Source organism: Triticum aestivum, chromosome 3B, assembly GCF_018294505.1.
Source record: "Triticum aestivum cultivar Chinese Spring chromosome 3B, IWGSC CS RefSeq v2.1, whole genome shotgun sequence".
NCBI lineage: Eukaryota > Viridiplantae > Streptophyta > Magnoliopsida > Poales > Poaceae > Triticum > Triticum aestivum.
In genome coordinates, this window is record NC_057801.1 from 746,238,182 (window position 1) to 746,250,140 (window position 11,959).

General features: G+C 44.6%; 1 protein-coding gene across 2 annotated transcripts; it reads left to right on the plus strand.

Moving 5' to 3' along the window:
• The first annotated feature begins 7,258 nt into the window (after positions 1 to 7,258).
• LOC123072156 (putative disease resistance protein RGA4) lies at positions 7,259 to 11,597 on the plus strand. 2 transcript variants are annotated; one of them, XM_044495719.1, is made up of 4 exons: positions 7,259 to 7,540; positions 7,935 to 11,020; positions 11,140 to 11,181; positions 11,282 to 11,597. In XM_044495719.1, the coding sequence occupies exon 2, from the start codon at positions 8,063 to 8,065 to the stop codon at positions 11,009 to 11,011; it is 2,949 nt and encodes a 982-aa protein (XP_044351654.1). In that variant the 5' UTR covers positions 7,259 to 7,540; positions 7,935 to 8,062; the 3' UTR covers positions 11,012 to 11,020; positions 11,140 to 11,181; positions 11,282 to 11,597. The 2 variants fall into 2 exon arrangements, with proteins under 2 accessions (XP_044351654.1, XP_044351653.1); XM_044495718.1 differs by having other exon boundaries at positions 7,260 to 7,540; positions 11,276 to 11,597.
• Positions 11,598 to 11,959: the final 362 nt, after the last annotated feature.

Genomic DNA, 11,959 nt, shown 5'->3' on the forward strand with positions numbered 1-11,959 from the left:
CCATCCAGCTCAAGCACGAGTTCTAGCTCGTTTTGCTGCAATTTTCGATCTCTTAGCTCAAAGCTCCATTCACAAAACTGCTTTGGGAGATTGTTGCTTGGTATGTGACTCCTCTATTGGTCCAATTAGTTTTTGTTCTAGTGCTTTATTCATTGCAAATTTTTGCTGCTTAGGTGACCATGTTCTTGAGCTTGCATGTTAAATTTTTGAGGTCCCAAGCAATTCCAATGCATGATATTGGCTCTAGGCACTTGTAGGAGTAGTTGCTATTATTCTTGTTTAGTTTTATGCACTTTTATTTTGAAGTTACTAAAAATTTCAGAAATTTTCAGAAAAATGTTGAGGAAACTTTTGAGGGGCTCTTCTAGCCAAAGCTCCCAGGAAAAACAAGCCAAAGAGAAGGAAAAAGCCAAGTATAATCTTCCTCATTTAGCGGAAGTACGATCGTGTGAATGGCCATGCGAGGATTTCTTGAAAGAGGCCAGAATTCATGAAGACTTTCATGCTTTAATCGAGACTGCATGCCTCACCGGGTTCATCAACGACCGAATCGATCAGTATCTCTTACTCACCAATACTTTCGTGCAAAACTTTTATTTTTATCCTAAGAAGTCACTGCCTACAGTATCATTTCATTTATATGATGAGTTCAAAGAAATGTCTTTACGTCATTTTTGCGCGGTATGTAGGATACCTTATGTGGGAGAATTAGAGGAACCCCATCGTGAAGATGCGGCGGGCTTTGTTAATACTATCGCCGTAGAGGAGCCAAAGAAGGGTTCCGAGGCAAAAGTCTCTAGCATACACTTTCCTGTTTTACGCTACTTTGCCATATTTGCTAGTAGATGCTTGATTGGTCGTGGAAATAGTGGAAACTTGAGCGTTCCTGATATTATCATTCTTCAACATGATTTGCTTGGAGACAATACTTTTAGTATGGGTGCCGTCGTTGCTAAACGGCTAGCCCTGAATCGTACAAAAGGCCCCATATTTGGAGGTATCTATGCTGCACGTCTTGCTAGACATTTTCAGATACCCATTAGGCACCATGAGGAAAAGGAGACAATATTGCCTCCTCACATATTAGATTACAAGAGCATGGTAGCACACAAGTTTATTGTTGACAACGAAGATAGGATGGTCTTGTATAAACTTAGATTCAATAAGAAACACTTTGAGATTATTATTTTGCCTGCGCCTTTGTTGTTTGATTTGCTTGCAGAAAATTTTCTTGTCACACCGAAGGCGGTGAACAATCATCGAGCTCAAGCTTTTACTCCAAAACCTGAACCTGAACCGGAACCTGAGCTGGACCCTTATCGTGCATCATCTGTCCAGTGGGATCCGGAGATGACCAGCCAATATTATCCTGATTACACCTCTCATTACACCGGAGAGAGTAGCGGCGATCCTTGGTATTAGACCAACTTAGGCTAAAAGCCTAAGCTTGGGGGAGTACGTATTTCTCACCGACTTTACATTCATGTTCACACACTAGTTGTCGGTGCTCATACTCTTTCATTGTATTATCCATGCTAGTTTAAATTCCTTTTTCTAGTTTTCTTCTTGTGTGTTTGATAAACCTTGAGAAAAACCAAAAAAAATTAGTTAGTTTAATTTCCTTGCTTGTAGTAAGATTAAAATGAAAACCCAAAAAGATTTCTAGTTCTTCTTCTTACTTGTTGGGAGCTTCCCCGTATAAATAGTTTTATTTTCTTTTCTTTCCTTTGGGGGTCGAGAAGACCATATTGAAAATGTTTAGTGGCTCTCATATGCATGATTGTTTATTTAATTTAGAGCCCATATTACTTGTCTTCTCTCTTGAGTTGAATGCTTGCAGATTCCAGCTTAGTCCAATGCACGTACACTCTTATTATTATACACATCGTTCGATCGTGCGAGTGAAAGGCAATAATGACGATATATGATGGACTTATTGGGATGAGAAAAGCTGGTATGAACTCGACCTCTCTTGTTTTTGTAAATATGATGAGTTCATCATTCCTGAGTTAGCTATTATGAAGTAAACATATTTGCAATGACATTTAGAGATTATAGTTACTTGTGCTATGCTTGATTAGCTATGAGTTATAATGGTTTACCTCGCATGCCAATATGCTATTAGAATGATTATGATGTGATATGATGGGATGGTATCCTCCTTTGAATGAATTGAGTGACTCGACTTGGCACATGTTCACGCATGTAGTTGAATCAAATCAACATAGCCTTCACGATATTTATGTTCATGGTGGATTATATCCTACTCATGCTTGTACTCGGTGTGAATTAATTTTAATGCATGCTTATGACTGTTGTCGCTCTATCAGTTGGTCGCTTCCCAGTCTTTTGCTAGCCTTCACCTGTACTAAGCGGGAATACTGCTTGTGCATCCAAACTCCTTAAACCCCAAAGTTGTTCCATATGAGTCCACTATACCTACATATATGCGGTATTTACCTGCCGTTCCATGTAAATTTGTATGTGCCAAACTCGAAACCTTCAAATGAAATTCTGTTTTGTATGCTCGAGCAGCTCATGTTACAACTAGGGCTGCCTATATCTTCCATGCTAGGTGGGTTATTCTCAAGAGGAGTGGAATCCGTTCCTCATTCACGAGAAAGGGCCGGTAACCGGATGCCCAGTCCCATGATCCAAAAAGATCAAAGCAAATCAAAATAATTAAACAAAACTCCCGCAGGGCTGTTGTGTGTTGGAGGCACTCGTTGTTTCGAGCAAGCCATGGATTGATGCTTGTTGGTGGTTGGGGGAGTATAAACCTTTACCATTCTGTTTGGGAACTGCCTATAATGCATTTAGTATGGAAGATACAGCCATCTCATAGATGTTGCGTTGACAGCAAAAGTATGCCGCTCAAAATGTTATTCAATCTTTATTTTAAAATCGAGCTCTGGCACCTCTACAAATCCCTGCTTCCCTCTGCGAAGGGCCTATCTATTTACTTTTATGTTGAGCCATCATCCTTCTTATTAAAAGCACCCGCTGGAGAGCACACTGTCATTTGCATTCATTATTACTGGTTTATATTGGGTATGACTTGACTGGATCTCTTTTACCATGAATTACAATGTTTAGTCAGTCCTTGACTTTAAAGGTGCTCCGCATTTGTGTTTTGCGGTCTCAGAAAGGCTAGCGAGATACCATTTTGTTATATTATGTTATGATTATTTTGAGAAAGTGTTGTCATCCGAGTTTTATTATTATGGCTCGCTAGCTGATTATGCTATTCATGTGAGTAATTGTGAGACCTATGTGTTATTGTGAGTATGGTTAGTTCGTAATATTTGCTGAAACTTTAATGCTGGCTTTTCATGTTACAATAACAAGAGCAAACAGAGTTTGTAAAAGTTTTTCTTTATCACTTTCAGTTTATCAACTGAATTTCTTGAGGACAAGCAAAGGTTTAAGCTTGGGGGAGTTGATACGTCTCCAACGTATCTACTTTTCCAAACACTTTTGCGCTTGTTTTGGACTCTAACTTGCATGATTTAAATGAAACTAACCCAGACTGATGCTGTTTTCAGCAAAACTACCATGATGTTGTTTTATGTATAAAAAAGAAAAGTTCTCGGAATGTCTTGGAAATCCACGGAGGCACTTTTTGGAATTAATAAGATTTTTTGGCGAAAGAATTAATGCCAGGGGGCCCACAGCCTGTCCATGAGATAGGGGGGCGCCCCTCCCCTAGGGCGCGACCTCCTATCTCGTGGGCCCCTGGACCTCCACCGACGTCAACTCCAACTCCATATATTCTGTCTCAGGGAGAAAAAAATCAGAGAGAAAGTTTCATCGTGTTTTACGACACGGAGCCGCCGCCAAGCCCTATTCTCTCTCGGAAGGGCTGATCTGGAGTCCTTTCGGGGCTCCGGAGAGGGGGATTCATCGCCGTCGTCATCATCAACCATCCTCCATCACCAATTTCATGATGCTCACCGCTGTGCGTGAGTAATTCCATCGTAGGCTTGCTGGACGGTGATGGGTTGGATGAGATTTACCATGTAATCAAGATAGTTTTGTTAGGGTTTGATCCCCAGTATCCACTATGTTCTGAGATTGTTGTTGCTATGACTTTGCCATGCTTAATGCTTGTCACTAGGGCCTGAGTGCCATGATTTCATATCTGAACCTATTATGTTTTCATGAATATATGTGTGTTCTTGATCCTATCTTGCAAGTCTATAGTCACCTATTATGTGTTATGATCCGACAACCCCGAAGTGACAATAATCGGGATACTTCTCGGTGATGACCGTAGTTTGAGGAGTTCATGTATTCACTATGTGTTAATGCTTTGGTCCGGTTCTCTATTAAAAGGAGGCCTTAATATATATTAGTTTCCGCTAGGACCCCGCTGCCACGGGAGGGTAGGACAAAAGATGTCATGCAAGTTCTTTTCCATAAGCACGTATGACTATTTGTGGAATACATGCCTACATTACATTGATGAATTGGAGTTAGTTCTATATCACCCTATGTTATAACTATTGCATGAGGAATCACATCCGGCATAATTATCCATCATTGATCCATTGCCTACGAGCTTTTCATATATTGTTCTCCGCTTATTTACTTTTCCGTTGCTACTGTTACAACTGCTACAAAAACCCAAAAACATTTATGTTTACTTTTGCTACTGTTACCATTATTATCATACTACTTTGCTACTAAATACCTTGCTGCAGATACTAAGTTATCCAGGTGTGGTTGAATTAACAACTCAACTGCTAATACTCAAGAATATTCTTTGGCTCCCCTTGTGTCGAATCAATAAATTTGGGTTGTACTTCATCCTCGAAAGCTATTGCAATCCCCTACACTTGTGGGTTATCACTTCTCCAATAGGCCCTACAACGTAGGTAGTTGCTGCCTGTCGGAATCAATGGACATCATCTTCCTCAACTATGTGTCAACCTTGTTTATGACAAACCTAAAAAAGACGGAATTAATGAACAAAAGCACCAGGCAATTGAAGCTTGATAATCACAAAATGCATGACTACTTTGTACAAGAGGTTAGGTAACTACAGATTAAAACATATCAAGCTTGACCTGTGCTTTTTCACTAACAATCACCTTACCCTCCTCCGTAACATATACTGACATGGTATGATTGGACAATAACATACTTATTTTCTAAATTACATAACCGAAAAGAGTAGGAAAAATAATGACGGACCAACTATTAGAGATTAGGCACAACATGTGATCTTCATTGACATGCATGCTAGTACTAATCAAAAATTGTGTGTGCCTTAGGACCTCCTAAGTAAAAGTTGTACTAATCAAAAACTATTACAGATTAGGCCAAAGTAGGATTCCTCCTATTTGGGCACTCCAAGGCAGCTCCTCTCCCCCTCCCACCTATATATACATGGGGAGGGGGCACCTAGAACACAGACCAACGATTGTTAGTCGTGTGCGGCGCCTTCCTCCACAGTTTACACCTCCGGTCATATTCTCGTAGTGCTTAGGCGAAGCCCTGCGCAGATAACTTCACCATCACCGTCACCACGTCGTCATGCGGACAGAACTTATCTACTTCCTCGACACTCTATTGGATCAAGAGTTTGAGGGACATCATCGAGCTGAACGTGTGCAGAACTTGGAGGTGCCATACAGTCGGTCGAAACAAGAAGAAGTTCGAGTACATCAACCACGTTGGCAAACGTTTCTGCTTTCGGTCTACGAGGGTATGTAGACACACTCTAACCCTCTCGTTGCTATGCATCTCCTAGATAGATCTTGCGTAAGCGTAGGAATTTTTGTGAAATTGCATGCTATGTTTCCCAACAGTGGCATTAAAGCCAGGTCTATGCATAGATGATATGCACGAGTAGAACACAAAGAGTTGTGGGCGGTGATCGTCATACTGCTTACCACCAATGTCTTATTTGAAGGAAATATGTCCTAGAGACAATAATAAAGTTGTTATTTTATATTTCCTTATTCACGACAATGCCCCGGGCGCCCCAAACCCGCCCCAAATGCCCAGGCGGACGGCCCGACCACTAACTGCTCATGAAAACTCGACCGAGAGGGCTGACCAGCACCCTTCATATGGAGCCCAAATATGGGGCGGATATGGGGAGGCCCGAGTGCGTCCGCCATGTCGGACTGACGGCCGGGTCCCACACAAAAACACCCCGAAACCCGATGGTCTGAAGCTCGTCTCCTCCATCGCCATGTGGCGCGACTCGTGCGAGCCGTGTTGTGCCGTAGCATGGGTATTTAAGCCGACTGCCGGTGTCGAAACCCTACCCATCCACACCCCCTCCCGTCCAGCCCCGCCGCCGCTTTCCACTCGCCGTCTATCACCGGTAGTAGCCATGCCCCCACGCCGCTGGGTAAGGAGCTACCCATATCTAGTACCGGCTCGCCGACTGCAACACCTTGAGCAGATCTAGGCAAGGTGCAAAGCTCGGATCTCCGCGGGGCTACCTCCGGACGCGGTCGATCTGAAGGAGGAGGAGGAGGAGGTGGAGTTGGAGGAAGACGGGGATGCGGAGCAGGAGGAGGACGATGGGGACGCGGATCTACAGGCGGAGCAGCAGGCGATCGTCGATTCCCTCCGGTCAAAATCGACGGTGGAGGCCAAGCATCGTCGTCCGTAGGAGAGGGAGGCGGAGCATGCCGCGGATGTCGATGAGATGCTCGAGACGGCGTGGCTTTGTTTAGGCTAACATGGTGTATGTAGTACATAGGAAATGTTTTGCATAATTTGTATGGATCTAGATGATGAGACATGAGATACTCAGTTGCATAGCATCTATAAGATGTGATCGATCTGTGTCCGTGGACGCGCGTCGGTTTGTGGAGCCGGATTTAAGAACGATACCCTGCCGCACGGCAGCCGCGTCCTGAGTACAGACGGAAGCAGCTTCCCTGACGTATGTTACACGCCGTTGGGGGCACTAGCATGTGGGGCTGATTCACAGCGAGCCCACTTGTCAATGGCCGAACAGTACCCTGCCACACCACAGCCGCGTCCTGAGTACAGATGGTGGCTGGGCCGAACTGCTTGTCTCTTGTACCTTTTTATGGAATTTTCTATGAAAGGAACTGAGCTGTTGCCAGCGAATAGATCAGGACAATCATATTATGTTATGGCCGAAATTTTATTGGAGACCGAGAGACTTGCAAGTGCAGCAATGATTGCCCTTTTTCTCACTAATTTCATATGAATGGAATCAGACGGGAATATTATATTATAATAAAACTGATTAGGTGGTTTGACTTTGGATAGGCAGATGCCCCCCACCCACCATATCTTGTCTTCTCCCATCAACGAACGGATCAAACGAACTTGCAGGCAGACGCAGAGGCTTAGCTTTGTGACTTCGGATCCAGCAAGAGCGAGTAGGTTGATCTCACCTGAGCAAGAGATTTTCCTACTCCCGCTTCCCGGCGGGAGCAGGGCCGCAGCGAGAGGTCGGCCGGTTATTCTTTCCTCATTATCCCAGAAAGCGACCACCATCGCGATCTCCTCGGCTCCTTCTCGCATCTGGAGTGACGGTAGAAAGGTACGACCTTTTTTTCTATTTTTTGTATACAAAACAGAGTATCATGCCTCGGTTCTAAGATTTCTTCGGCGGTCATTTAGAGCTTCCATGTAGTTGCTTTTGATATGATTTTCCTGAGTAAATTCTATCTATAGTTATTCTGAGCTGTTAGAGATTGCCAAATTTTAAAGAAACATCCTCTTTTCCCGGCCTCGGCCTATTAGATGCATAGTTCTTTTTTGTCTTATATAAGGGAGCTTCCTGAGATGTATAAAAAAAATTCTCCCTCGAACACCAGGTTAAATGAATTGGAATTTTCTTGAACTGATTATATAAATGTGTTGTATTGTACTCCAGTATGTACATGCGATAAGGATCTGGATCTAAAACTGTTGGCGTTTGATGCTTTGTGCAGAGAAGGGCATGCCATCGTGTGAATTGTGCGTAGCAGGGCAAACTGGCAGTGGCCTATGCTTGTTTTGGGAAAACTTGCCAAGCAAATCGTCTTGCTGAGTGAGAATCCGCAGCCGCAGGTTAGGCACTATGGCGACCGTTTTGGAGGGTCTTGTTTCGAGCTCGTTGGGCAAGTTGGGACAGCTGGTGGAGGATGAGGTCGTGATGACATTATGTGTGGGAAGGGATATCAGGAAGCTCCAGCACAATCTGGAAACCTTCAGGGCAGTTCGTCAGGATGCGGAGGCTTTGGCCATGAGAGATGAAGGGACCAAATTATGGTGGAAGCGCGTCAGTGATGTTATGTTCAATGTTGATGATGTCGTAGATCTTTTTATGGCTCATTCATATACCCGACCAAGATCGCCGCCATGCTGCTCCATGTTTTCTTGTTTTCCAAAGCTTTTGCTTGACCACAGAGTAGCTACAAGGATCAAGGACATAAACACGGAGCTTGAGGAGATTAGAGGGACAACAGAGATGTATACCCCGGGGAGACCCGCATCTCCACCGCCCGAGATAACAATTGTGGATACAAGACAGACAGTTCGTATAGTTGAACCAGGGGTTGTTGGAACAGCTATCACACGTTATGCTGATTCCATGGTACAAGCTATTGTCAGTAGGTGCCAGAATAATGAGCCAAGTGTTTTTGGCATTGAAGGGATGGGAGGCATCGGCAAGACAACACTAGCTCAGAAGATATACTGGGAGCAGAGCATACGGAAGGAATTCCAGATTCATATATGGCTGTGCATTTCTGAGACCTACACCATAACTGATTTGCTGAAGCAGGCAATAAGAATGGCTGGAGGGAAGTGTGATCAGCTAGAGACCGACACTGAGCTTCTGCTTGGCCTAAAAGACACAATCCAAGGAAAGAGTGTTTTTCTTGTATTGGATAATGTGTTTCTGCCTGATGTCTGGATCAGTCGTCTTCGGTTAGCCTTTATGGGAGCCTTGAAAGTCGGCGTCCTTGTCACCACAAGAAGCCATGAAGTTTTGCTGGCAATGAACACAGCATATATTCAGCCGGTACACAGAATGAGTGAGGCTGATGGCCTGATGCTGCTTATGAAGAATTCATTCCAACATCCTGATGGTAAATTCCGGGAGCTGGGGCTTGCAATTGTGAGAAAGTGTGATGGCCTTCCTCTTGCCATCAAGGCCGTTGCAGGCGCTCTGTCTAGCAGAAAAACAGAGGAGGAGTGGAAGAAGATCCGAGATTGCCAATGGTCTATTGATGGACTCCCCGCTGGAGTAGCCGGGGCACTGTATGTAAGTTACAGAAACCTGCCCCATGAACTGAAGCAGTGCTTCCTCTGGTGTGCTCTGTTGCCTCCGAGCTTTGACATATGGCGTGACGCTGTTGCTTACTGGTGGGTTGCCGAGGGTTTTGTGAGGAAAGAAGATGGGTGCTCAATACATCAGACCGCTGAAAGGTACTACTATGAGCTAATTAGGAGGAACCTTTTGCAGCCAAAACCGGAGACCGTGGACCAGGCTGTGTCAACGATTCATGATGTACTGAGGTCGCTTGGACAACATCTGACAAAGGATCACTCCTTGTTCATGAATGTGAAGAAAGATTACTCCACGTTCATGAATGTGGAAAATAGCAGAGCCCTGCCAAATTTACGCCGCCTAGGGATCAGCAGCGCTGTAGAAGAACTACCAGCTCTAGAAGAGCACAGGTGCTTGAGGACACTCCTGCTTTTCGATAACAAGAACTTCAAGTCGATTCGCAGCGACACTTTCAGAAAGCTCCAGCATGTCCGTGTCTTGGTTCTCCGTGGAACAAGCATCCAGAACATACCAGAGTCATTGGGGGACTTGGTGCTGCTCAAGCTGCTAGACCTGAGCTATACGGAAATTAACAAACTTCCAAGGTCCATAGGTAAGCTCATAAGCCTTGAGTACCTCTGTTTGCTTGGTTGCCGTGAGTTGCATAGCCTGCCGGCTGGTCTGATGGGACTACCAAACATAAGTTTCCTTGAGCTAGACCAGGTTGCACTTCATCATGTTCCCAAAGGGATTGCAAATTTTCAGCATCTCTACAGCCTCAGAGGAGTTTTTGAGAGCGAGACTGGGTTCAGATTGGATGAACTGCGAGACCTCCACAATGTCCGGCGTCTGTGGGTTGATAAGCTTGAGAAAGCTACACCAAGGGGTGAGCTTGTGCTGAAGAACAGTCGTAATCTTAGAGAACTGGGACTCCAATGCACCAGTACTCGCTACGATGCTGATGAGCTCGAGAGGATCCAGCGAGTCTATGACACACTTGTTCCATCAACAAGCCTAGCATATCTTTTTCTTGTCGGATTCCCGGGCTCAGCGTTCCCAGAATGGTTGCTTACCGAACCAGAGCTTAATATGCCAAATTTATGCCTAATGCACCTCAATGAGTGCATACCATGCTCAGTGCTGCCACCAGCAGGTCAGATGCCAGAGCTGCTAGAGCTTAAGATTCAAGGCGCAGATGAAGTTGTCTCTATTGGCACAGAGCTCTTGGGGAAAGGTGTCGCCAGTGCTGCCGCCTTCTTCCCAAAGCTTGAACTTCTCCTAATCATTCGCATGCGCAATTTGGAGAAATGGTCCCTCAACACAAGAGATGTGTGCGATGGCAACCATCAACAGTTCTCTCTGATGCCTTGCCTTCAACGGCTGCTGCTTCTTGATTGTCCAAAACTGACGGCTCTTCCTCCGGACTTGTCCAAGATTGTCAACCTCAAGAGAATCCACATTGAAGGTGCTCATGAGCTGAAAGAAGTTGTCAACCTTCCTGCAGTTGTGTGGCTCAAGCTCAAGGACAACAGAAGTCTGATGAAGATCTCCAATCTCGGTAAGCTGCAGGACCTGTTAGTGCAGGATTGCCCAGCACTGGACCTGGCAGAGAGCCTTTGCTCGCTGGAACGCCTGTACATGATAGACTGCCCGCATGCCCAAGAGTTCAGGAATGGTCTTTCAGGAGAAGGCGTCCTAGTCCATATTGCAACACATGGCCACAATATCTTCCCGGGTGAAACTCTCTATAATTAGATTAGAGAGGTGAGAGAAATAGCTCTATTTCTACTGTCATTTCTTGTTCTTCATGTTTTTCTGTGGACATTTCACATCCACTTGAAATTCTTTTCCGTTGCTACCAACCTAAGTGACACTTTTTACAGGCTTACAGCAGCACAAGCGCCGGGCGTATTAAAGACATTATGGTAAGTTGATCACACTCAAAAGATTAGATTTGTTTTCCAGTGGACGCTCAAAATATCAGATTTGTCACACATGCATGCATACGGCCTTTTGCAGGAACAGCTGCTAAGGGATTCATCTTGGGATCCTTGGTCATATCTTGAAGCATTCAAGTACAATGGAGCTCTTTGATAGGAGTCGGACAACGGGAGATCTCTCTGTTTGTGGAATGCTCGGGGTGCAAGTCGTTGTTTTTTTCCCGTTGCTTTTGGTGTGCTCGTGTGGAGGTTTCACTTGGTCGGCCTACAGAATGATAAATAATAAAGTCGACAGCAAAAATGGCATGAGAAACTTTATGCTGATGGTAGCCAATTGCCGTTGCTGCATCTCTATTTGTTGAGTTTAGTTGTAAATTTGTAATTGGTATGACTGTACTAAAGTGTACTCCCTCCGTAAAGAAATATAAGAGCGCTTAGATCACTAAAGTTAGTGATCTAAACGCTCTTATATTTACATCCAAACAAGTTGTGCTCTGAAGGACAATTGAATGCCTTTGGTTTTTGTATTTGTTCAGTAATAATAACGCTGCACCTCTATGCAAAAGGGAGCCTGCCTTCCGGTTGGCCAAAAGAGGGTGGCCAAACTGTGGACCTTGCCCGCTATGCGATATGGAGCCCGAGTCCGTGGGGCACCTACTCTTCAAGTGTCATTTTGCTTTGAGGCTTTGGGCTTTGGTCAAAGATTGGCTCCACCTCATCGACGCCCCCCCACAGCAGATCAAAACTTTATTAATGAAAAGGA